General features: G+C 37.1%; 1 protein-coding gene and 1 long non-coding RNA gene across 7 annotated transcripts in view; one reads left to right on the forward strand and one right to left on the reverse strand.

The window, feature by feature from the left end:
- LOC6582631 (calcium-transporting ATPase type 2C member 1) overlaps window positions 1-26,460 on the forward strand; it is a 60,629-nt gene that overhangs the window by 2,485 nt on the left and 31,684 nt on the right. Inside the window, exon 1 of one of the 6 annotated variants that reach the window (XM_015162541.3) lies at window positions 21,104-21,369. The exons of the other annotated variants lie outside the window; for them this stretch is intronic. Coding sequence (XP_015018027.1) covers window positions 21,130-21,369 — 240 coding nt within the window. The 5' untranslated portion in view covers window positions 21,104-21,129. Of the gene's footprint in view, window positions 1-21,103; window positions 21,370-26,460 lie in introns of those variants that run through there. 6 annotated transcript variants of the gene reach the window in all.
- Window positions 546-1,063, reverse strand: LOC26527695. Its single transcript, XR_001449136.3, has 3 exons — window positions 1,049-1,063; window positions 837-986; window positions 546-773 (listed from the first exon to the last, which is right to left on the reverse strand). It is a non-coding gene; the product is annotated as an uncharacterized LOC26527695 (long non-coding RNA).

Below are 26,460 nucleotides of genomic sequence, written 5' to 3' on the forward strand. Positions count from 1 at the left end.
TTCTAGATGTTAACATTTTGCAAATATATTTGAGTAAAAAAAAGCACAAGCCTTAAAGAAAAATTAATCTTATGCATAGGTTTCTTCTATTGCAATGCGCTTAAGAGCAATTATTTAGCAATTCCTTTGCCATTTCCCAATTATAGGATAATCAATTTCTCTATGCATGCTCGTACGACTTATAGCCAAACTCTGCGAAAATGTGTGGGGGGTAGAAAATCTTTTGATAAGCCTGTCAGCCCCAATGCAGATTATTTGTATTTTTGCATTGCGTGTTCGAATCATGCGAAAAGCACTGTTAGAGGATTACGCAGTAGATATACATACATACATATATACATATATATGTGCATATGCGTGCGTTCAATTAGTGGTAACATAGCACAGATATTTATTTATTTTGCATTAAGCTTTATTTTATTGGGCATTCAGCGTGGAAAATTTGTTATTTGGTCCTCAAAAGTTTCGCTCTAATAGCCTTAACGCTTAATTAAGCACATAAGCCTAATGGAAAACGATTTAAATGACTCATTTGGCTGCATTCATTTCCATTTCGATTAATAAACTGTTTATTTACTCTATGTAGGGAGTTCCGATCCTGTTGACATTTCTAGACACTAAATATACAACTCGACACGCACACACACACATATTTTGTGATAAATAAATAGAGAATTTTCGAATTTTCGAATTTTACATCTAGTAAATAATTCGTCCAGCTTTGTAATCCTTCTAACATTTACTCCAATGCGGACAGTCGGGCATTCGAAAACCTATTAAAAGAGCGCATATTAGTTTTCCCATTTATGTACCATCATAATGTCTATAGGACTTACCGCTGGCCAGTGCAATTGAGGCGATTATTAAAAATAATGCGACTTTAATCTTCATTCTGCTTAAGTTTCCCGATTAACTTCAACTGCAGCTCGAGCTGCGAACGATTCGAATTTTATATGCATAGTCTTTACAGCGCATTTATTTGTAATCTACATAACATAGTATTTAGTATATACTTGTGTGGTATATATTTATGAATGTATGTATGTACCTTATATATACGAATAGCTTATCGCTTTGGCGTCTGTCGGGGACCCTTGGACACAGTTTTATATACACTCACTATGGCTAGCTTTATGTAGTTGAAGTACTGAATTATGGTAATTAAGGAAATAAATAATATAGCAGGTGCTCAAAAAATTTAAATTTAAATTTATTAAATTATTTTTTTTTGTATAAATATAAGTTCACATATGAATCGGCTTAAATCAATATTTTTTTTAATGGGTATATAAAAAATATTGTTAGATAAAATATAATAGGATAACTTATCAAGCGTATATTATCTTATACATGTCAAAACTTAAATTACTATATTTTTATTAATTTTTTAAATAGTTCGCAAATAACTATTAAATTTCTGTGGATTTGATCTCTCATGCTCTGAGCAGAAGCTCAGGTTCTTTTACTTTTGTTTGGGTGTCGATCGGTTGAGCGATTTCCTTATATTTCTTTTATTTGTATATGTCTTATGTACAAGAATATAAAATGTTGAGATTACAGCAATTCTAAATTGATTTATTCAATTATATTTAATTTGAATTGCTTTAAATATATAATTTTATAAAAGCGCATTACATATTCGTTAATGTAAACAATTAAAGGTAACTAATGGGATTTTTCTTAATTTATTGTTAAACAAATTTGTTGTAAAATCAAAGATTATATATGCTTTACATATATGCATATCAGTGTGTATTGATAAGACATATATAAAATATATATATATGTATTACATGTAAATATGTATTACTGTGTAGGTGTTGTGAAATTGGAATTCATATTTCCACTTTGGCGTTTGTTGTCAATGGGAATTTTCATAGTTCGTTTGCAATATTTTCTTATCGCAGCAGCTAGAAACAGCGCAGTTGAGTCAATTTGATGATGAGTGATGTTCGACCTATCTAATTAATTGTAGCGTGCTATTTTTTTCTGCTCATAAAAACAAAAAAATGATAGAAGATGAACTTGAACTTTGTAATTTCCAAAAAGCCAATTCGAAGTATTAAATATATAAATATTTATTGTAGATGAATATCATTTGAGTAGGGCTATTATTATTATATACCAACACTTCACTTTTATGTATAACTATATATATATATATATTACTAAATCACATTGCATTTTCAATGGAATATATCGTATATATATATTTCAAATTGAAGCCCAATTAGGAACTTGCCTCTGCTTCTATACAAATATCGCATTGGAATATATCGTATATATATATTTCAAATTGAAGCCCAATTAGGAACTTGCCTCTGCTTCTATACAAATATCGCATTATTCCAATATTTGCATCTCTATGCATTAAATTCCATTTCTTTAGAAAGCGAACTCTCTCAGAAACTGGAGCAAACTCTGTTCCTCTATTTGCATTCCTATCTCAGTAGGCGCTTTAAATATCTTGCTTTATGGCACTATTTGCCACCTTGTCCCTGTTCTCATTTGCTTTGTGCTAGTGTGTCAGTGTGAAGTGTGTGTGTGTGTGTGTGTGTGTGCGTGTGTGTGCGTGTATGTGGGCATTGGTATTTGTGTGTGCGTGTGTATGTGAAGTAACCAATTAATTTATGCTTTGGCCCCTGGCTCAAATGTGGCTCGCATCAAGTGCGGCTCATTATGAATGAGAGAGCGCCTCGGCTAAACCGGCTGCAATCTAACCTACATTCTGGGCGTTTTGGTCTGCAATGTTGTCCTCGTTGTTGCTGGCACGTTGCATGTTCCAGCTGCCACAACACGCATACGCCCTGTGCATACGGACTACGTGCTGGGCTCCACTGGCCGTTCGTTCGGCTTCAGCTACAGCTTTAGCTTCCCTTTTGTTTGTTTATTTTAGTAAACACAATGCAAAAACAACAACAACAACAACAAAAGCAGCACTAGCAGCAGCATACAAAAGGGGCGTGGCAAGTGCTTTCTGTGGCGTTTACCAATGGGCGTGAGGTGGGGGCGTGGCGCGTCGGCATTCTGCTGTCGCCTCTCGCCTTTGCGAGCCGTTTGGGCTTTTGTTTTTTGCTTTCATTTTTTTTTTTTTTTGGCATTTGTGACATGCAAAATAAATGCAGCAAACGCTTTGTGCCACATGAATTTATAATGCTCGGAGCGGAGGATATTTATCAACCGGTCTTATAGCTAACGGTACAGCAGCTACCAGCTTCGTGTGCAAAGGCCTGCTGTGGCCTGCTCTGCTCTGCTCTGCTCTGCATTTAAGCGCATTACACAAACTAACATATAATAATATCAACGCTATATAATGTGCATTATTCTAAGGGCCTGGAGTGTGAGTGAGGGCGACGCGACGTGTCGACACTAATTAACACTGAAACACGCCAAAGCCAAAGCCAAAGCAACGGAGAGACAATAACGTGCTACAGCGTCTTCAGCTCAGTGTTTTAATACGATTTGCATAGCCTGAAAGGATGTTAATTCTGTAAGCGAAGCAGAGCAAAGATTTTAGATATACATACATACATACATATATATATGTCTAGAAATATATATACCTTTTTGACATCCTTATAATCTATATGTACATATATTATCATAAGCGCATTATATTATACTCTGTCTGTGCATCGGCAACCTTATTTATAATCTGCCTGAAAATATGTGGGATGGAATTTAAAAATAACTTATATATGAATATTATATATGAATAACGATAAATGTCACGGCAATACCAGAATTTATTGAGGATTTAAATGGTCATAATATTTTGTATATTCTTTTCCCATTGCAAATGGGAAATCAGCATTTCTTCTAAGCTATTCTTCTGTCTTTCCTCTAAGTGTTTCCTCCAAACATTTCCTCTATGACATGCCTCTAAGTCTTTATAGTAAAATATTTCCTCTATGTATTCCCTATAAGTATTTCCTCTGTACAAGTCTTTCTAGTAGAGTCTTACCTCGAGGTATTTCCTCTAAGTCTTTAATGCTTAGCTAGGCCTGGGCGACTGAAGAAATGCTGCAGCTGCTGCCCTTTATATAGGGCGACTGAGTCCTCTCTTTCACTTTACGACTGAATCGTGCTCAAATGTTAAGCCCGACGACAGGTCGTTGCAGACGATCTCTGAGTGACCAATGGGAGTACTCTCTCAAGTATTCTTGAGTGATCTTCTGTAGTTCTTCAGAGAGACAGAGAGGTAGACAGGCAGACAGAGAGAGGGATAGATATACAGGCATATGCCTCATGCGTCTGTGTGTGTGTGTGTGTGTGTATGTGTGGGTTGTGTGTGTGTGTGTGTGTGTGTGTGTGTGTGTGTGTGTGTGTGTGTGTGTGTGTGTGTATGTGTGTGTGTATGTATGTGTGTGTTGTCTGTGTATGTATGTGTGTGTTGTCTGTGTATGTGTGTGTGTGTGTGTGTGTGTGTGTTTGAGTGTGTGTGTCTGTGTGTATGTGTGTGCTGTTTTTCTTAGTATTGAACTATCAGTCCCTCAAAGGGTTCAGAAGCCGTCTCTCTGCTTGTTTTCTTGTATTCAATTATTAAATGTGATTTATTATTATCTGCAACTCTTTTGTTTGCTAAAATATTTGCAAAATTTAAATCTAGTTAAAGTTTGCAATCGTAAAATTTATTCGTCTGTGACTTTGGCAAACATAATTTGCATTTTTAATTGTTAATAAATAAGCAAAAAAAAAATAAAATAAGAATTCATAGCAAAAAGGCAATCGTCCGCCAGTTGGCCAAATTGTTAACTAGTCGCTCGCATCCTGCAGGCGTTGAGCAAAAGTTTGTTTCACAATTTTCATGTTCTATTTGTTGCTAACTTTCCCCCCAAACTTTGCTCTGCTCCCCCGCTTCTCCTCTTCCTCTTCTGCTGCCTGCTGCTGCTGCTGTTGCTGCATGTGTTGCAATTGTTGTCGCCCAATTGTGATGTGCGAAATTTGCATTTTATTTCACGGCTTATTATAATTTTGCCACGTCTTCTTGCCATAATCACAGAAGTTACGGGAGTCTGGTAAATCGCTCTGAAAAGCTTTTTGGCGTTTTTCACTCTAGTTATACCCTGAACCCATTTTCAATGGGAAATCAGGGTATAATGGTTTTGTTGAAATGTATGTAACAGGCAGAAGGAGGCGTGGCAGACCCCACAAAGTATATATATTCTTGATCAGGGCGACGAGCTGAGTTGATTTGGCCCTGTCCGTCTGTCTGTCCGTCTGTCCGTCCGTCCGTCTGTCCGTCTGTCCGTCTGTCCGTATGTATGAACGCGTCGATTTCAGAAGATATAAGAGCTAGAGACTTCAAATTTTTTTTAAAATGTTCGTAATTACAGCGCGCATATCAAGTTTATCATTAAAAATCGAAAACTTATCCCGATCTTTTTTTATCGATAAAAAACCTTATCGAAAACCAGTTATAAAATTATATCTTCTACACCTTTATTGCTAGAGTCTCCAAATTTGTAATGTATGCCTATATGCAATTTATACAATTTCGGTTTTTGTTAAAATTTATCCCCCACCCTTAAATTCACCCCCTCACCCTCACTTTTGTAAAAAGCGTATTTCAAATACTAGAGACTTGTGCTTTGGCAATTACATGCATATCCATGTCATAATCATAATCTGAAAGTTTCATGAAGATCGTACGTCCACAAAAAAATTATTAAGCAATTAAGTTCTCATAGTAAGCGCTCACTGCCGCCCATGCGTGTTTATGCATGTGTGTGTATATGTATGTAATTGTTTGTGTATGTGTGTGTATGTATGTGTGTGTATGTATGCCTGTGTGTGCGTGCGTGCGTGTGTGTGTGTGTGTGTGCGTGTTTCTTGTGTAAGCTGAAAGACGCGAAAAATTATTGAAATAGCTATTACTCAAAGGGTTCAGGGGATCTCGTAGTCGAGTAGTCTCGACTAGAGCTTTCTTACTTGTTTTTGATTCGATTTTTAACACATTTGCTGCGCATTGCTGTCAAAACTTTGTTTTCATATATTTATCTCGCTTTTTATCCACTTTTTAGTTGAATAAAAGTTTTGTTCAAATGATTTTACTTTGTTTCAAGTGTGTTTTGTGTATGGTTTTATAGATCTGTTTTTGGTGTTCGTTAATCAGAATATTACGCATTTATCATAAATGAAGTTTAAAAAGTGTTTCATATATTTCCATCTCACCATCTGATAATTCCTAGCTTTTACACCTTTTTAATTAAATTCTAATACCCCACAACTATTATGCTATACAGTTTGCTCAGCTCACCAGTTTGGCTTAAAAATTTAACAAATTGAAATAATTGGGCGCAAAATGCCAAAGAACCCAAAAGAGCACAAAAGCCACTAAATGTCGGTTAGAAGAACCACATAGAAATAACCCAACGCGCACCACAGAAAAGTTCAACGAAAAGTTTACTTACCCGACGCTAGATACCCTGCAATATTTTCATAGAGAAATTCCATTTTGCAACTGTTACTTATTCTTGCGCACATTAATCAAACTTCGCTTAGCTATTTTTTTGCTGGGTATAAAACTGTAAGGGAAAGAGCCAAAAAGCCAAGGCCAACAATTTTGTTAACATTTTGCATGAAATCAAAGTTCAAAGGAATGGCAAGAGGTTCCTGCTGCCAGCTGAATGGAGTGAGAGGGGTTCGAGAATGTGGCGCTTGGAATTTGCCAACTCTTCCGCTGGCAACTGCCGACCGGCAGCCGGGCGTATACATGCTAATGCCGGCAACATGGCGTATACGTGTTAATGTCTGCTTAATGCCAACATAATTACCATAATATTTAACATTATAACTGTGACGCTGACTGGCCAATTAAAGGGAGCCAAAAGGTCTTTAAACATCATTTTGTCTGCAGTCGGCAACAGCAGCTGCCGCATCAATGGCGCCACAGGCCAATGACAGTTATGGGTACAATGTGTGTGTGTGTGTGTGTGCCATAGCAGCTATGATTCATGGATAGTTGTTGAGCTGAGCTCCATGTGCCATCATAAACAATACAATCAACAGGAAGTAAGCACAGCGAGTCGACAGGAGCAGCGGCAACAGAGCCGAAAGGCAAAAACTTCCGTTCATAAAAGAAGCCAAAAAAAAAAAGGTATGGAAGGAATATGTAGAGGACTAAGCACGGCAGGAGTTGTTCCTGTTGCCTTCGGTCTTGCCTTTGCGTTTGCCACTGCCATTGGCTTTAGCTTTGCCTTTGCCTTTGCCTTGTAAACATGCAAAAATTGTCGATTGAAAAGTAAGAGCAGCAAGCGGCGCTACTGAAGCAGCAGGCAACTCATATAACGATGTGGCAAGCAGGACTGGCAACCATATAACAAACAACAACAGCAGCAACAACAACCACAACAACAACAAGAGCAGGAACAGCCACATACTACAACAAGTGGCAAATCTGCTCTAAAAGAGCCCGCGGGAGCAGACTTTGCCCCCCCCAGATGCGTTTCTCTCTTTTCTCTTTTTTTTTTGGGCACCAAAGCTTTGTTGTGACATTCTCTGGTTTCTCTATAGCCCTGAGCTATGCTCACAAATGGGGTTGCTAGAACTTGTGTGTATGGATTTTTACAATTTATTAGAGTGTATTTCTACAGAGAGCTGTGGTAAAAAAAAAATTGAAAATTCTAAATCTCAGAAACATAATAAAAAATTTTAATTTAATTTATATAAAAAAAAAAAAATATATAATATCAATTAAATATTTAAAATTACTTAAAAAATAGCTAAACAATATTTTCTAATTTTATAAAACCTAATACCAATATTTAATATAAAAAGTATTTTTCAAACATTAAAAAATAATTTTTAAGCATTTGTTTAAATTAAATTCATAGAATATATATAGTTTTTATATATGTAAATTATACAAAAATATTGCTCAAGTAAATTATAACTTACTTTATTATTTTTGTATATAATTAATAAATAAATTGTATATTTCTAAAATATTATAATTTTTGTAATTAGCTTCACTTTAATTTGTTTTTCGATTTCCTCAATAATATTTTCAGTCAAGTAATTTTTAGTTGACTAATATTACATAAAAGCAGGATATCTGCCAATCGACGTAATCAATTTGTACTTTTTATAACCGCAACCTAAAAGCATATGTATCAGCTCTGTTTTTTCTGTGTATTACATTTTTTGTGTGTGTGTGTGTGTGTGTGTGACAGTCATTTCGAACAAATTTAATTTTTCACCTTTTTTGCGTGAAACTTGAAAACATTCTGTTGCCTACTTAACAATGCGAGTGAATATAAAATCGGTGCACACACACACACACATAAGTAATATGCTAAAAAAATGTTGGATTTATTTAAGAGGAAGTGCACAGCAAATAAAAGAAATTCAACATTTGCATACATTAACAACAGCACCAAGGTCTATGAATGTTGTTTTTATAAAGTGCACTCTGATTTAACTTGAGTCTTTTAATTTTATTTTTGCGTAAATATTCGATTTTTTATTTAAAGTAAGAATAAATGGATATATATGTACATATTTATATACATTTCAAGCGACACTTTCTTTTAATGCTAAAATAATTTATTATGTATTTGTTTTTAAAAAATATTTGAAATACCAGATATAATTTATTAATATCTATATTTAACAGAGTTCCACTACTCTACAAAGTATAATATAAATAAATATATTTTGTAGCTATCAAATACAAATAATTATTATCGATAAATAAAAAATACAATCGATTAAGTTATAAATAATTTCTCTATGGAATCTGTACATTTTATGGTGCTAAAACTCTGAATTTGTCTTGATTATTATCGTAGATTTTTCGATTATAGATAGAGGCTTAAGCGCCCTGAGTTGACCTGTTCGTCTGACTCTCGCGCTTTTCACGAACATCATTTAGGGAGTAATACGATCAACGCTCGGACAACGAGACTAGGTAACTCTCGTATACCAATACATACAGAAAACCCTCGGGAAAACCCCAGAGCGTTCGAGCTCGTGGAGGAACTGAAGCAATCGGTTGCTCTCTGAGTTTCTTGTCAGAGTGTTAGCAAAATACACTCAATTGCAGACATCGAGCAACGTTCCTCACTTATTTGTAAGCTATGATGATGATAATCAAATGAGCCTCTCTCACTACTTGATTATTATCAGCGATTTGACATGATTATATAAATATAGCAACTTCAATATGCTTCCATTTCCAAGATTCATATACATACTTTGTAACATGCCCACATATCTTACTCCCACAATGTTATCACATTTTAATGTTGAAATCAACTTGGACGTTAATTTTTATATATAAGTCTTATCGTTTACCCCTTCCGCCTTCATTTGCCTGCTGTCTTGACGACTAGCGCACAAATTGTCTTGGCATGGTTGAAAATGAGTTTTCCGGGTGAATGAATGGTTGCCATAACGAATATTAAAGTCATAACTGTGAACATTCAAGCGGAGCACAGCCCAGCCACGCCCACATATCAAATGGCTTGTGGACAGCCGTAAAGGACATTTGCTGCAACTAAAGACAGTCGGCGGCTGAGTGTCAAGTCGTTGAGGAAACAGCTGCAAGTGTCACAGAGAATTTTCCAGTTTTTCCCCTCCCATGCTTACTTTGACAGTTTTAATGACAGGTCCAAGGGAGGAAAAACTTGTTGGCAGTGGAGACAACATTGATTGTGTCCAGTGGCAAGGGGGAGGGCCAGCAAAATAATACATTTTTCACATGGCAAACGCAGTTTTCATTGCATCCAAAGGAGGAGCGGGAGGCGGAGCAGCAGCAGCAGCAGCAGCTGGATGGAGCAGCTAAAGCTATGGCATATGGCATATGGCAATGTTATGACAAGCTGGAAATAATTTTGATTGACATTTTGTGAGCTTGGCGTCGCAGGCTAATGGAAAATTAATAGTTGCCAAGTGTCAAGTGGGCGTGGCAGCCAAATGCAATTGTGTTATACGTGAAAAATGATTGAAGCTGTTGCTATGGCTACGTTGTTATTGTTGTTTGCCTTCGTTGTTGTCGTTGTTGTTGTAGCACTCAGCTCACAGCTCACGAATCCTGGACAAACGAACATTAAGAGCTTCACTGGCTTCGCACTCAACTTTCTTTTGCTTCATTTGCCCTTTGTTTGTTGGCACCGCCGCGCGTTAAGCGGATTATGCACTTTGACCCCCCTCGGTCCCCACACAGTGGAAAACATCCTGTTGGACTTCTGCTGCTTCATCGGCTCCTCTATTAGCTGGAGGCTCCAGCTCCAGCTCCAAGCGCCAAGCAAATCCTTCTAAATGATGCGTTAAGGTTTATAAAACATGGCCAACTAATTTAAATGCCACGATGGCAACAGGCTTTATAGCCATGGCAACCTACTTCGGGCCCGTTCATTTCATGCTATTCGAGGGATTTAAGTGCACATTTATCACGCCTGCTTTAAGCTGCCCAGCGACTATTTTATACATTTTTCACAGAATTTTGTGATTTTTTTTATTTTTTTATGGCCCAAACAACACGAATGTGGGTCAACTGGGCTAGAATGGTCAACTGGCCTCATGCTGAATTTGTCAGGCTTCTAAATATTCGGGCTTAAAAAAGTTTAAAAGTTTAGCTAACATTTTGTTGCCGAAAAGAAAGGGTTTAGTTTAGTTTGGCTGACCCCCTTTTGCTCTATATATTTATACAATATTTTTGTTTCATTTTAAATGAAAGTACTTCATTTTGTAAGTCACTGCATTTTCACTAGGCTCTATATTAGAAAACTTGTATAACATCTTTATGACTTCATTGTGCTTCTACCAGCTTGGTCTTTGCCTAGCAGGAGTTGCTTTAGTGAACACATGAAGTTTCTAATTTTATAACTCTATTAATAACTGAGTAGTTTTTTCGTAAGCAACAGGCTGTGCCTTGTTTAATCTCTGAAAATTTTTTACTTAAACTTTAGTTTTTTAGTATCAAATGAACCAAAGCTCAACGACTTTTATATCTCTTTGATACCTCAAATAGAGATTCTAAAATTATTTGATGAGCAGCTAAAATTGCAGTTTATATCCTTTTAAAGGTATTGTATAGCAAAATATAGAAACTTACAATCCTTTCCTCCTAAAGTGAAAACCTAATCTCTAAAAATTGAATGTTGTATTAATATATTAAAAAAAAAGATATGATTGATGCTAAACTCAGAATGTTTTAGTTTCACTTCTATTTCTAATATATCTAATGATATTTGAGCTGTCAGCTTTCTAGCTAGAAAATACTTCTCAATTATAAAAATAAAATAAATATACACTTCTTTGGTCGCAAAAAACAAGCAAAGTACAGCATTTATTCATTTTTAATTTTAATAAATCTGCAATATTTTTTGAGATCTTATTCAAATAGCTTCAATCAAATTGTGAGAGATGTGTCGAGCTTGTCACTTGTAAAAATTGTCAGAGTGTATCGCTTCACAAGTGAATGAGGCAAATGACAGCTGTCACTTCAAATGACATTTGGGATTATGAAAGGGAGTGCGTATGAGAGAGTGAGAGAGTAAGAGTAAGGAGTATATGAAATGACGCACATTGCATAAAAAATGCTTGACATTTCATAGTTCCCATTATAAGTCCACTGGAAATGCGCAGCTGTGTCCATTTCTGATCAACTCAAGCGGCACGGAGCGTATACTTAACGTGGCTCCTGGCATTGGCCGTGGCAATGGCAGTGACAGTAGCATTGTTAACTCTATAAATAGGCAACAGCAAACTAACAAGCGCATAAACTTTTCTATACCATTCAATGTTCAATCAAAGTCTCTCTTCAAGCCATGGCCAACTGCCCTTCAGTTGACGCTTTAGCGTCGCTCACTCTCTTGGCCAAAATGCTGTTCATAATTTGACTTATTTAACGCTCTCGAAGCGCACAAGTTAAGCACTCGAGATGCCAAAACGTCGCAATGAGTCTCCACTCTAGTGGCAATTACTGAGCAGAGAATTTCATTTGAATTGCACTTTTATTAAAGGTAAATTCAATAATTATTGCTGCATTTCTCTCGTATGCAAATTATTGCATCAGTTTTGAGTTTTGTTTGCTTTTCCCATTTGAATATCAAATTAAAATTTCAAGCTCTCTTAAATCCAATTTATTTCATATGCAAGCAATCAACTTGGCAAAACTAAAGAATTTCTATATTTTACTAACGAAAGACAAACAAGAACTTTAACTGCAATTGATTTTGGCCTGGACAAATGTTTTCACATTGTGATTGTTGTTGTTGTTGCTGCTGCTGATGTTGTTGTTCTTGTTGATTGGGTCAAATCTACGAACCGGTGCATAAATATTTTATTGGACCAAAGATTTTCCATGTTTGCTATCGGGAATTGTCCCAGAGGCTCAGAGAGCAACACACCAATCATTCAAGTTTGGCTCTGTCGCAACTAGAATAAATTAGTACAAGGGTGCACCTGACTAAATAATACTCTGTAACGGGAAATGATGTAGATGCAATTGGTATGTTTTATGTTGCAACTAATATGAGATAATATTTTACCCAGTTTTGTATTTACATTTTGTTAGTTTTTCAGATGTCTAAATTTTTAAATAATCATTATTTTAACTTTTAAATTTTTAAAATAGGGTTTTTAATTTCTAATATCAAAATTATTTACAAATGTGTTAAATTTGTTTTTTTTTTTTATTTTTTTTTTATATATATCTTTAATTAAATTTAAATGCATTTTCAATTAAATTTTTTATTGTCAAATTTATGCTTTTTATTTAATTCATATATTTCAATGAAGTTTTTTATTATATTTTTTTAATTTTCATTGAAATACTGTTTTGATTAAATTTTTAAATAATATATTTTTTTTTAAAACAATTTTTTAATTAAGTATAATTTTTAAACTTTTTAATTTTAATAAATTATTTTATATTAAATTTAACTAAACTTGCAAATTTAATTGAAAGCGACTTGATAAATGTAAGGTTTTTGCTTTATTTTGTCAATATTGTTAACTAATATAATAGTTTATCTATATTGTTTCTCTATGATAATTCTATGCATTTCTGCAAGTGTGTCATAGCCCTTTCCCATATGTTACACAGGGTATACAAAAGTCAATACAATACGTAAATTTACAGCGAAATTGATTTTCTATGATTTGTCACAAGCTAAAGAGGGAGTGAGAGAGCGAGTAAAAGAGTGATTTAGAGAGAAAGGCAACAAGTCAGCTAGAGAGAGAGAGAGAGAGAGAGAGAGACCATGTGTGTATTAGAGGGAGACAGGTAGCTGATGTGTGCCAGAATCGCAAGTTTGTGTGCTGCTGCTGCTGCTGCTGCTGCCCATTGATTGTGTTTGCCATGTTGATATGCTGCACCTTTTTGTTTGTTTGCAGTCGGAGCTGTGACATAAATTAATTAAAAAATGTTCAGTTTGCCATCGCATTGCCAGCTCTGTTGCCGCCCTCTTACTCGTTCGCCTTGTTAATCTGCCTCGTGCACCCACACACACAGTGAGCGCAGTAAATGACGCACGCAGCTCTCATGAAAGCTGTCAGAACCATTTTGAACTTTCATTCATTTCATTGTGCGCATTGTCAAGGTCTATGTGTCCCCGTTTTCATATTTTTCGGTTGCCATCCACCCGCCACTTCACTTACACTCAATAAAAGGCCAACAGACACACACCCACACTCACAGTCACTCATATTGATTCACACATACGTCCTTTTGCAGTTATATTGTTTTAATTGATTGAGGAACTTGCCAAGAGCTCAATTGACGATTGTTATGAAACACGCACTATATACATATGCATAGCCCACAGTGAAGCACTGTAAATATTTGCCCTCTCTGCTGTTGCTGTTGTTGTTGTTGTTGTTGTTTGTGTTGCTGCAGCTGCAGTAATCCATTATGAAATTAAATTTCATTTGAATTTTACGCTCTGTCTGTAAGCGTTAATCAGTGCATTATAAAACTTGATCAACAGTCCATTTGCTAATTTTAAATTCTTATCGCAACCATAAATCATTAATTAACTAATTGTTTATCATAAATTATGTGCCTGATGAAATCGTTTGTAAAATATTACCAATTTTTGATATTACCCATAGAAATGAATGCGCATAATAAACAAAAGGATTTTCCTTGCCCAAAAATCGAACGAAATAATTTCGTAAATGGATGCATTGAAATCAAGAGCAATGGAGAGTCGGGAGAGAGGATTCAATTCCAATTTCCACTGTTGCTTTTTTGTAGTCTTCAATCATTCAAAGTATGTGTATCAAATACAAGAGGTTCGAATACAGAGCCCATCGTGTTCTCTCACCTAGAAAGCTGTGAATATGCTACGTAGAAAACAAAAAGCGGAATGAAACTCTATTAAAGCATTAAGCTATTATCATCATAAGAGACTAGGTAAATTATTCTCTTGTTGTAGCATAGGAACAGTAAAATGAAACAGTATCATATTATATATATCTTGGGAAGAGGGCAGAAAAATATTTGGTATTGGGATAACCACAGGAAGAGCTGAAAGAATCATTATAGTACTCTCTTCTGCATAAGAACATGAGAAAAATGAAACAATATTTGCATACATCAATAATGAAGTATGATGTAAAAAATGGAATTGAGGCAACGATATTAGGAACAGTGAAATAGAGTTAAGGGAGTATGTCAGTATGGAGAAGAATAAATGCACAGAAATTGGAAAATGTGCAACAAAAATAATACGAGTGCTAGAAAGAGAAAATTTGGTAAATAGAAAATGTGAGAGAAAAATAAATTGATCAAGGGCAGTTACAAAATGCATTCAAAAAAACTGTAAATATAATGGAAAGCTATATAAATATATACAGATAGAGAAATAGCCAAAATTATTTAAATAAATTTAAGTTTATAATATTGCTACTATTATTAAAAGTTAAAGTTGCATTAAGAAATTGTAAAGAAAATTACATTTTAACTAATACTAGTGAATGTCTTTAAGTAATGGAAAAAAAAATAAAATAAAATAAACTGAGTGACAATATAATTTAATTAAAGCAAAAACAATTGCTGTATATTTATTTAAATGTCGTTCTAAGAGCTTCGCAGCTCCATTTGCTCAAGGTGCTTCAGTTGAGAAGTTTCGCTTTGGTTTCCAATTAAAGTTTCGCTGCGCGTGTGCATCAAATATTTTTACTAACATTTACCAAGTCGGGGGAATTTCTGTTTGATGTGCGGCTGTTGCTGCAGCCAAAGGAATAAAATAAATATTTGCACTGTGCCGTGACGTTGGCGATGCGACGTTCAGGTGAAGATGGAAAGCCCTAAACCTCTTATATATAAATATTAAGCCTGTCACATCCAATGGGAAAAATCCCATCAAAATATATACAAAAAAAAAAAACGGCTTGTCAAACATAAAAGTCCAAGCAGCTCTCTCGGACCCACCCACTGTCCCCCTCTCCCACCGTCTCACTCACGCTCTCTTGTCTGTCAATGGGTTGTTGTTGACCTTAACAATGGGCTGGCAATGCTGTCAGGGACTCCTACATGGATTAGCTGCAACTTACGGCTGCTTTTACGGGCCGTAGACACAGCCCGGATTAAAAAATAAAACCTGTATAAAATTTTCGTGTGGTTGTGGCCAACGAAAACAGGCCTATAGCACGAGGCCAGCCATGTCGTGTGGGTGGGAACTGGCAGCATCTGCTGTTCTCTAATGGCAACCCTCTGGCGGCAGTGTTTGCTCTTCGTTGACACACGCACACTCCCACACACACACACACACACACGCAGACAATTGGAGAACAGCCTGACTGGACTTCCTCTGATAATGTTTTTGAGGTCTTATCACACAAGCGCAGCATAGAGATGGTTGCGTGTCGTGACACGACTGCGACATGTTCGACTAGGCTAGCATGCCGCTCTCTCCCTCTCCCTCTCTCTCGCCCAATTTGTGGCATTTAATTATATTTTCATTAAATTAATTGATGACACCACAATTTTTGCAGTTTACCAATTAGTGGTGCGCCGCTTGGCTCTGGCAATGCCAAATTGCTTTCACGCTGATTGCATTTGAAGCGAGTCTTGAATCCAGCGCCATGCCATAAAAGCAAATATTCAATGCGAGCACGTTGAAATTTTCAAATATAGTTCTCGCCTATTGCGCCGCAAGCCACACGAACCACAGACAATAATTTTTGTTTCATTTTTTTAGCTGCTCTCTCTCTCTCTCTCTCTCTATTTTTGAGCAACGATAGCAACATGTGCAATATGTAGTTATGACCACAACTACAAGTGCGACAACAAAGCGTTTGCCCAACTCCTGTTGGAAAATGTGCTGGCAAAAGAAAATGTGGAAAAACATTTCGAGAGACTGAATTCCGATTAGAATAGTGCAGAGTGCCGTAGGCGAACGTTGGCCAACTGCAAAACAATTAAAATGGAGCACCGAGTGGACAACAGTGGAGAGCAACAGCAACAGGCAGGCTAAACCCAACTACGTGGCCATATGTAGCCCCCCTCCCCCTTTCCTCAGAAAAAGGGCCCCAACCAAGTTTCAAAGCTCGGCAACATTTTTAGCCTGTCACAGCAGTTTTCCGAGCTTCCACGTTGCCCGTTGTCTGGCAGGTGCTTTGCTAATGTCAATATGAGAAAGGGTATTGTATTGTCTCTCTCTCCCCCATATATTCGCCCTCCCTTTCGGCAACTGTGTGTGCCTTATCAGCAGCTGCCAAGCCCACGTAAATTCCATTGACTAGCGAAATTTTATTGATGCGCAACTTGACGAAAGATGACAGCAAATGTAGCTGCAATGTTCAGCTCAGGTGTATAAGTGTGTGTGTGTGTGTGCGTTGGATTTTCATGGAAATTGTCGCACATTTGTGGTTTGATGTGTTTTGACACACAATATGCATTAGAACAGACAGCACAGATGATGAATTTTACAAAAATATTCAGACTCTAAATACAACAAATTCTACTTGGGTAAAAGTTTCAATTGGGAAATGTGGGTGTGGCAGGTAGAGTAGAATGGTAGGTAAGTCTTATTGCATACAAACTCTATATTTATGGCTATTTTTAGCTGTTTTTTCTAGTTTCAAATGAAAGCAAAAATTCGCTGCGCCTCTGGCTAGCGCAATGCTGAAAAACAGTCATAAATATAGAAATCTATTTTTTGTATACCCTGCACATATGAAGAGGGAGCATAACAAGTCAAAGATATTATACAAAAAAAATTCCACAAAATGCATGGGAAGAAATTAATAATATATAAATAATTAATCATAGAGAGAGAGAGAGAGAGAGAGAGAGAGAAAGAGAGAAAAAATTCAGTTTACATATCAAATTGAGTAGAGTATCAAATAAAATAAAATATAAATAATTATATTGAAAACAACTCCAGCTAAAGGGTAATTCAATGCCAACAATTCTCCGTTTATGAATTTTGGCTAGATATTTCTCTTCACTTTTTTGCTGCAGCTCATCAAAAGTTTTCCAATTTAGATTCAAAAGCCAACATAGCGAGTGAAATCGGAGCTACAGTGGAAACTCAGTAGTGCAGTCTGGTTAACCAGAGGAAAAAATGAATGCAAAATTAGTTAAAAACGAGTTCTATGAACGTAAAGATAGCTAAAGCATGCAATTCACAAACAATTTGAAGGCACGTGATACAAAAATTGTTAATCTAGGGTTCATAAATGAAACTCACACACACACATTGATGCATGTATCTATATAAATGTTTACATATGTGTATGTGTGTGTGTGTGTAGCTGAGACTGTTTGCTATTCCGGCAACTTCTGCCGAGCAAAAATGTAGCCAAATATTATGCAAAGTTCGCCCACATGCTGCGGCTGCCCGGGCACGAACTGAACCAGATTCCCGTGACTCTCTGGCCTGAACTGGACTGGGCTGGTTGGTTTGGCTGTCTGCTAACCAAATTTGTATCTGTTTCCTAGACTGCGTGCGGTATGCCGCTGACAGACATTAGCAGAGCTTATGTTTCGTGCTGCTGCTCCTGCTGAGCCAGAGAACCCGTCCCAGAACCACCCGTCCAGCCAATGCCCGATTCCCACTCATGGACAGCGAGTCTCTGTCTAATGCATGCGAAAATTGCAAAAACTGCAAGTTAAAAGTGGAATTTTCCGACAACTATGTGAAGGTGTCCGCATCTGTGTGAGTGTCTGTGTGGGTGTGTCTATGTGTGTGTGTGTGTGTGCTGCAACAGACAGTTATGCAGATACTCTGGCATCAGTTATTTTCATAAACTCGAGTTGAGTTGCATATCTCTGGACAGCAGCCAGTTAATATTTAGATAAAGACCCAAGCATCTAACACAAACTCAAATGTAATTTAAGCTAAATATTTCTGCATATATTGCATTACGTTGCAAATGCAATTAGTTACAGGTGTAAGGTTGAGACCTGGCTTTTGGCTTTGCTTGAAAGTTTTGGCATAAGAAAATTGTTGCATACGTTGAGGCGCTCGAAAATTTTCTAGCTAAACTTTCAAGGAGCAGCTGCTGGTCTCTGGGGATAAAATATGTCTATATATATGATATACAAAAATGAGATATATATATATATATATAAAAGTTCTCTTCTTCTTTATAAATAATATATTATATTATAGCACAGCCATTACACATAGCCTTAACTCAGCTCAACTAAATTTCATTCTTGAACAAGCGATAACTTTTCTCTAATTTGTTTACTTGACTTGATTTGCTTTGTTTATGGCAAAATCAGTTGGTGTCGGTTATTTATGAACCTTTGAAGCGAAACTCTGCGTGTGTGTGTGTGTGTGTGTGTGCGTGTGGTGTTTACAATGTGAGCAAACAAATCGTAAATAACGCCCACCTCTCAACTCCAATTGGATATCGCTAGTTGTCAGCATGCAATCAGCCATAGTGTTTGTCATTTAAGCTCGGGGTCATATTTCACTCACTCTCAGTGCCTTCTCTCTCTCTCTCTCTCTCTCTCTCTCTCTCACTCTAACCTCAAAGAGTTGCGGTTTGCAATCGGCATTCGGTATGCATACATATAGGAGCTACCCAATGCCTGGGAGCACTTCGTACTCAATGACACTCAAATTCCAATAAATAACTTATGTAACGCCAACTGCGACGACTGTCGAATTGTGAGCGGGGTCGAGGGGGCGTGCTCGAAGGGCAAGGGGGCGTGGTCGTGTGGAGTATGAGCATTGTGGTTGATGCCCAAAACTAACTACAACTGCAACACCGATTAACCGCCTCACCTGGCAGCCATTTTGGTCAGAGATGAGGGCGTGTCGAGCGTGACACGAAAGTCGAGGCACGAAATACTTGTCAGTGTGAGCAGCTAGATAAATAGTGTAACCAAATATTAAGCAAATATTTGTTATCTTAAGAACTCGCAGTGTAATTAGAGCAGAGACAAATTTATATCGTCTATATAAAAACACATATATAGTTATTCGCCGAATAAACGCGACTTTAGCACATCTCTAAATGCGTGCTTTTGTATCGCATTTGTGGAAAATTCGCTGACAATTTAATTGTCTCAATATTTCGTTTCGTTGCGACTCATTTTGTTTTGGTATCAAATGGGAAAAGGATTGGGCGCAGGCCTAGAGCACAATGCTGTAAAGTGCTTTAATTGTTGTTGCCGTTGTTGTTGTAGTTTTGTTGCTGTTGTTGTTGCTATGTTGTTGTTGTATTTTGTTATGCTGCTTGTCGCTGTCACCGCAAAATTCAACGTGGTGCATTTGCGTCTTCTGTCTGTGGTTCGCATATCTTTTGAGCTGCTTTGCGGTTCTGTTTCGCATTTTGTGTGAAAGCTTTAGGTCTGTGTGTGTGAGTGTGAATATATATATATACATATATATGTGTGTGTGTATGTATGCGTGTTTGGGTTGAATTAATTTGCAAGTGTGTAGAATTAAATTCAATGCATTAAATAGCCTAAATGAGACGTATGTTGAAATGTTAGGCATAGAACCTACAATTAGGGTAGTATAGATAGAGAACATACAGATGAAACAATTTATACAGTATGTAGATATATAGATAGGGCATAAAATAAACCAGTTGAAGAGTATTTTAGATTTTGAAGTGTTGAATTTTAATGGAATACCATAAAATCTCCATTAAACCAGAGCTATCCAGTTATTCAACGAATTTGTGACCATTCGAATAAGGTAGAGTAAGAGAGGTAAAACCGGTGCTGCTGGTGGACTTCTATGAAACTTTAAGCTCTTGTCAAAATCTAGACGAGGGTCAGTCAACCGTGGATCAATCTCTTTTAGTGGTGTTTCGCAGCTTGATTACATGAAGTTGTTAAAGTGATACCAAAGAGTGTCCATTACAACAAGTTCATAAGTTATTGTAATGCTGTAGTTAAAAACCTAATTTTTGGCTTATGTTTTCATCAAATTTTGTTGAGCAGTGTAAAGCTTATATATACTATACAGCATTATTATTAAATAAATAATAAACAATAATATTTATTGTATAACTAGAAACTGAAAAAATTGCTGTTTTTAGCAAATATATTGAGATTCTATATAGATTTATGAATAGAACATCTATAAAGATATATATTTTATGTATGTATATAAACTTTATAGAAAATTGTTCTCCTCTCCCCTTTCTTTTATATAGACACATTTCTCCCTCTCCTATCCAATTACAAGTGTGAAAATCACTTACATCAAGCAGACTTTCCTAAATAGCCACAGCTCTGTCCCTTTTATAACCAGCTCATGCACTCTTAACATTGTTAAGTTGCCTCAAAGTCTATCTAATTTAGAGCGCTTATCTGGCAAGTGCCGCATTGCCTTTGCTCCCCATATAGCTGGTAATAAATTAGACAGAAAATAAAACCCATTCTATTGGCCCATACCATGGAGGAGCGTTAATTTCATTACCTCGAGCAGGACAACGCAGCTGTGCAGGAGCCCTTGCCTCTAAGTACAGCCGGGGCCCGCTCTTCAGGCAGCGTTAATCAACTTATTTATGGCCAGACGACATATTCGCCATTTAATGTCCATTATCAGGACATGGCATGCGTGTGGGCGTGGCCAGTTGGCCCCGTTTGACACTTTCCTCATGCAGTTCAACGCACTCTGCGTTCGACACTGATTTAGTTTTGTTAGCCCGTTTTAGGGGCACATTGTATTTTACTTCAAATTAAAGTTGTGCTATAGGACAATGCCTCCACAAAAGTTGCATATCTCACGAGTTGTTTGTCCGGCTCTCATGCCAATCAGTGAGCTGGATCCAGTGGATCCGCAGGACGAAATACCGGAAACGACAAGTCTCTTGCGCAATCGGCGAGATCCCAGCCACATGGACGCCAAGGCGAACAGTGGCCGTGGCAACCAAACCGCTTTGCTAGAGACAACAAAATCCATGGATGGCAACGATGATGAGAGGGCAAATTCCATGGAGGTAAGCCAGAGACTCTGTCTCCACCTCTGTGTGTGCGTGTATGTGTGTGTGTGTGAAACTTGAGTCAATTTGCCATGTGACTGTGATGGAAGAGACAAAAGTTCGTTTCACTAATTTGCTTGGGGTGTTTATAGCAAGGCAGGCAGCGAGCCATTGTTGGAGCGTGTCCTGGCATAATTTTAGAGCATAAATTAAATTCATTCATTAGCTGCACGTGTGGCCCATTCGACATATAACTAGCTAAAGCCAACAACACCAGCCACTCGCTCATAATTTTCAACATTTTCACTTTTTTCTCTGGGTCTGCGGAGGCTGCATAGCAACACGTTAAACCAATTAACTTAATTGTTGCTCATTTGGCATAATTTAACATTGCTTTTTTGGCCTAAACTAAGACGCCCTAAAGGGTGTCTCCTACACCCTCCTACACCTATGTAAATCATATATCAAAAGAATTTCTTCATTCCGGCTAAATACTCATAATATTAACGTTTTTCCTTTTCTCTTTTATTGCAGGTATGTACAAACATAAATTCCCTTTGCATATGCCACAAGCAATTAATGTGAGTATGCGAAAAAGAAAATCATATTAAAAACATGTAGAGCAACAAAGACACCCTGTATACGCTGCGCAGAGCAGGTAAAAAAAAAAGTTCCTTTGCCATGAGTAAAGCAAGCAAAGCAATCAGTATTAAGCCAGCCCCAAGGCATATTTCACACCAAAAATAATTAACAAAACAACATAAAGAACACACAAAAAGACAACATGAGATTATGAGAGGAGCCATATGAGAATATGAATGCCCTTTTTGTTGTAATATGCAAAAATTGAAGAGAGGCGGGGCAGAGCACATGAAGGTGAAGTAAGTCATGGAAGGCCGCAGAATATGTATACTCTATTTTTTTTTTAACTATCTATAACTGTAATTATCTACTCTTTTTGCAATCTATGAGACTACAAAGAGCATATGAATACTCTGCTTTTGACACATGTAAATTTTGACTATATGAATGTAAATACTCTTTTTTGTTATCTGTGAGTTTTTCAAGTGAAGCCTTAACCGAATATGACATCTTTTCTAGCAGCATATCCGAATCTGAATACTCTAATTGCAATTTTTGATATAGAAGTATCAATTTCACATTTTTATACCCTGAACCCATTTTCAATGGGAAATCAGGGTATAATGGTTTTGTTGAAATGTATGTAACAGGGAGAAGGAGGCGTGGCAGACCCCACAAAGTATATATATTCTTGATCAGGGTGACGAGCTGAGTTGATTTGGCCCTGTCCGTCTGTCTGTCCGTCTGTCCGTCTGTCCGTCTGTCCGTATGTATGAACGCGTCGATTTCAGAAGATATAAGAGCTAGAGACTTCAAATTTTTTTTAAAATGTCCGTAATTACAGCGCGCATATCAAGTTTATCATTAAAAATCGATAACTCATCCCGATCTTTTTTTTATCGATAAAAAACCTTATCGAAACCCAGTTATAAAATTATATCTTCTACACCTTTATTGCTAGAGTCTCCAAATTTTTAATGTATGCTTATATGCAATTTATACAATTTCGGTTTTTGTTAAAATTTACCCCCCACCTCTAAATTCACCCCCTCACCATCACTTTTGTAAAAAGCGTATTTCAAATACTAGAGACTTGTGCTTTGGCAAGTACATGCATATTCATGTTATAATCATTATCTAAAAGTTTCATGAAGATCGTACGTCCATAAAAAAAGTTATTAAACAATTAAGTTCTCATAGTAAGCGCACACTGCAGCCCATGCGTGTGTATGCGTGGTTGCTTGTATGTGTATGTGTGTGTGTGTATGTGTGTGTGTGTGTGCGTTTGTGTCTGTATGCGTGTGTGTGTGTGTATGTGTGTCTGTATGCGTGTGTGTGTATGTATACCTGTGTGTGCGTACGTGCGTGTGTGTGTGTGTGTGTGTGTGCGTGTTTCTTGTGTAAGCTGAAAGTCGCGAAAAAGTATTGAAATATCTATTGCTCCAAGGGTTCAGGGGATCTCGTAGTCGAGCAGTCTCGACTAGAGCTTTCTTACTTGTCTTAATTAATTTACTGAATATGGAAAAGTACCGTTGGGAGAGAGACCGTCCTCCCTCTCACTCTTACAGCTCAAACTTGCTTTGCTCTTATGAAAATGATTAATATATAAAATTAATATATATTATATTATATATACTATATATACTCTATAAAACTTCTCCGCATTTCCTAATAATTCCTATATATGCTCCTTGTAAGGGCATTTAAGCCAACAACTTGTGTGCAAGCGGCACAAAAGTTAGCGGCGAGCTACACATGAATAATCAAATTTCTGTTAAACTGAACCGTTGGCACCGCCTCGTCACCTCACGGCCCTGCCCCTACAGGCTGCAAATTGCTCTGAAAAAAAGCAGCTAGAGAAAGAGAGAAAAGAAAATTGCTTGGTTGTGGCAGCAACTGCCACAAAGGCAGTCACAACAGACGTGCAAAGCCAACGTTGCGTATACGCAACGTGTGTCAGAGACAAAGGCAGAGGCACAGACACAAACACAGCCACATACCCTGACACAGACACAGACACAAACAGAGGCACAAGCATAACCGCCCCTGCAGCAGTCGTGGCTGAAGTTTGTGACTTGTTCAATTGGCTGGAAAAGTGACAGCAGCGCAAAGCCAACTTTTATTGCCAACAACTTCTATAGTTTATAAGCATAAATTGAATACTGGGCAAAGCAGCGATTTTTAATTACTCGAAGCCAAATTTGTGCACGCTAATTGAAGCGTTTTATTCCTGAATAAGAGTATTATAAAGTTATATGAATGTATATAATATGTATTTGAATAGAAGTCTAGCTATATCTTCAATTATAAAAGTGCATATTATATGTATGAAATATCAATAAATATCGACTGTATATATGTTTATCAAATCTTGAGCTAAGGGCTTGTCTTATCGTACCATATATATAATATATATATACATGTTCAGGGTGACCGCTTCCCTTAGTCATAGACATGTATAATCGTGCTCTATAACAAGTTCTCCGTCTTGTTGAGCTTCGCCATTTCCGTTGTTCTCTTTTTATATCGACTCGACCCCAAGAAATAACACCCACCGACCTTTATACATGCCATCTCATTTCGTCTAAGCAATTCCCATTACCTCGTTTAGCAACAACTAGAATACTTGTCTCACTCTCATGGAGTGCTAATTTGAGTATACTAAGAAGTAATAATAATAGGACGCTATGTTGTTAGGGAACATACTGCTTTGCTATACGACACGCGATATTCGTGAGACATTTATACATGTTGTAGTAGGCAAAGAGGAATTAAAGGAAATAGCTTTATTGTTAGCTAGCTTTATACTTAGGTATCGGAATAGTCTAATAATTTGGTATCGATAGTTAACTAGAGTACTATCCCCTCTAATTACCATTGGCCTACTACATAGTATATATGATATTATAAATTCTAACTAATTTAATTATGGTACAGGGTAGCCGTTAGCCTATGTTGTCTGCTCATTAACAGCAGAGCTGCACAAATTATTAGACTTAAAACGAGAGCTGACTCAGTCGGATATGTTAAATTAGTTAAAGCGAATGCAACCTTTGTGCATGCAGGCAATGCATACACAGATAACAAGAGAAAGAGACTGTAAGAGATAGAGAGAAAGAAAAAAGGGATAGGTTGGGAGCAAAAGAAAGGAGTGTGAAAAAGAGTAAAATCCTTAGTTTCTAACATAGTTTTATGCCAGCGCTGGGACGTGCCAAGAAAAAAAGAAAATGTTTGCTACATTAAAAAGTTTTTCGATTATATTGTAGCTTTTATTTTTAATATTTTTTGTTTTTAAATCTTTTTTTTTTTTTTATTGCGTGAAAGTTTCTTGACTGGATGTACTTAACAATTTCTTTAGCCATTTTGCACACTTGATGAATGCTGTGCTAATGAGTGAGACAGAGAGAGAAAGAGAGTGGGAGGGAGTGGATGGTAGTGGGAGTGAGAGCAAGGCTTCGGGGTTAGGGCATATCGAAAACATAGCAAAGCCCAAGTTGTGCAGGTGATGAGTGCAGCAACTTAATTAAAAGTTGCCAACTTTCAACAAATCCATAAAAATCAACGCTGAGCTATAGAAGAAAAAATTGTCAATGCTAAGAAGCTTAGCTGTGTTTTGCAAGCCCATTTAAACAAGCTAAAGATGAGAGTTAAAAGTGCTTTGGGTGCTCAATCATGAGCTTAAACTCTATAAGTAATATTAATTTCTTATAACTCCTGCGATTATCATACGTAATCAATCATATTGCAACAACTTCCTCAGCCTTCCCTAGCCAACTGAGCTCAAATGAGCCGCGTGTCTGCCCCAAGTATCATTAGTTGCTACATCATTTTTCTGCTGTTAGATTATGATTATGATTATGTTGGGGCGGAAGTTTGCTGTTGCTGATTCTTTAATGAACTGCTTTAGAAAATTAACAAATTTTTCTTTAGCGACAGCCGTGGGGCACTTCAATCGACTTGTCAGAGTTTTGCTCCTTCAACGGACAACACAACTCGAGTGTGTCTTTTGTTGTATAAATTGCCCTTCGTTTCGCTTCTAGCACCTTCGATTCAATTTCAATTGAATGAACATCAATATTGATTTTGCTTAGTCAGTTTTTGCCGGCAAAGTCTCTTTTGTTTAACTACGCCCAAGTTGTTGGCCGTGTTCTTGGCTCAGTTCAGCTCTCAGCTCAGCTCCTTGCTGCTGTTCCGCCTTTAAATCAACACTCGACTGAGCCACGTTGCGCTCGGCTTTAGCTCGGGCATATTACTTTTGCGGCTTTGCCGCCTGCTAAATGGAAAACTTGCCGGAGCCGCTCATGGGGCACTTAACGGCTTTCATGGCAGCCTGCATGTGAAAAGAAAATTTTATGGAGTTGCAAACTTGTGTGCTCGATGATGTAAGTGGCTAAGAACTACATGCAGCTAACCTCCACCTCCTGCCCCCACTCTACTCTCCGCGAACACTCCGCACAGTTCACAGTCCGCCTCCATCTCAACAAATCCTAACTCTGCTCGTTCGGCTTCATCTCTGTTGTTTTTCCG

Source organism: Drosophila mojavensis, unplaced genomic scaffold (assembly GCF_018153725.1).
Source record: "Drosophila mojavensis isolate 15081-1352.22 unplaced genomic scaffold, ASM1815372v1 contig_74, whole genome shotgun sequence".
NCBI classification, from domain to species: Eukaryota; Metazoa; Arthropoda; class Insecta; order Diptera; family Drosophilidae; genus Drosophila; species Drosophila mojavensis.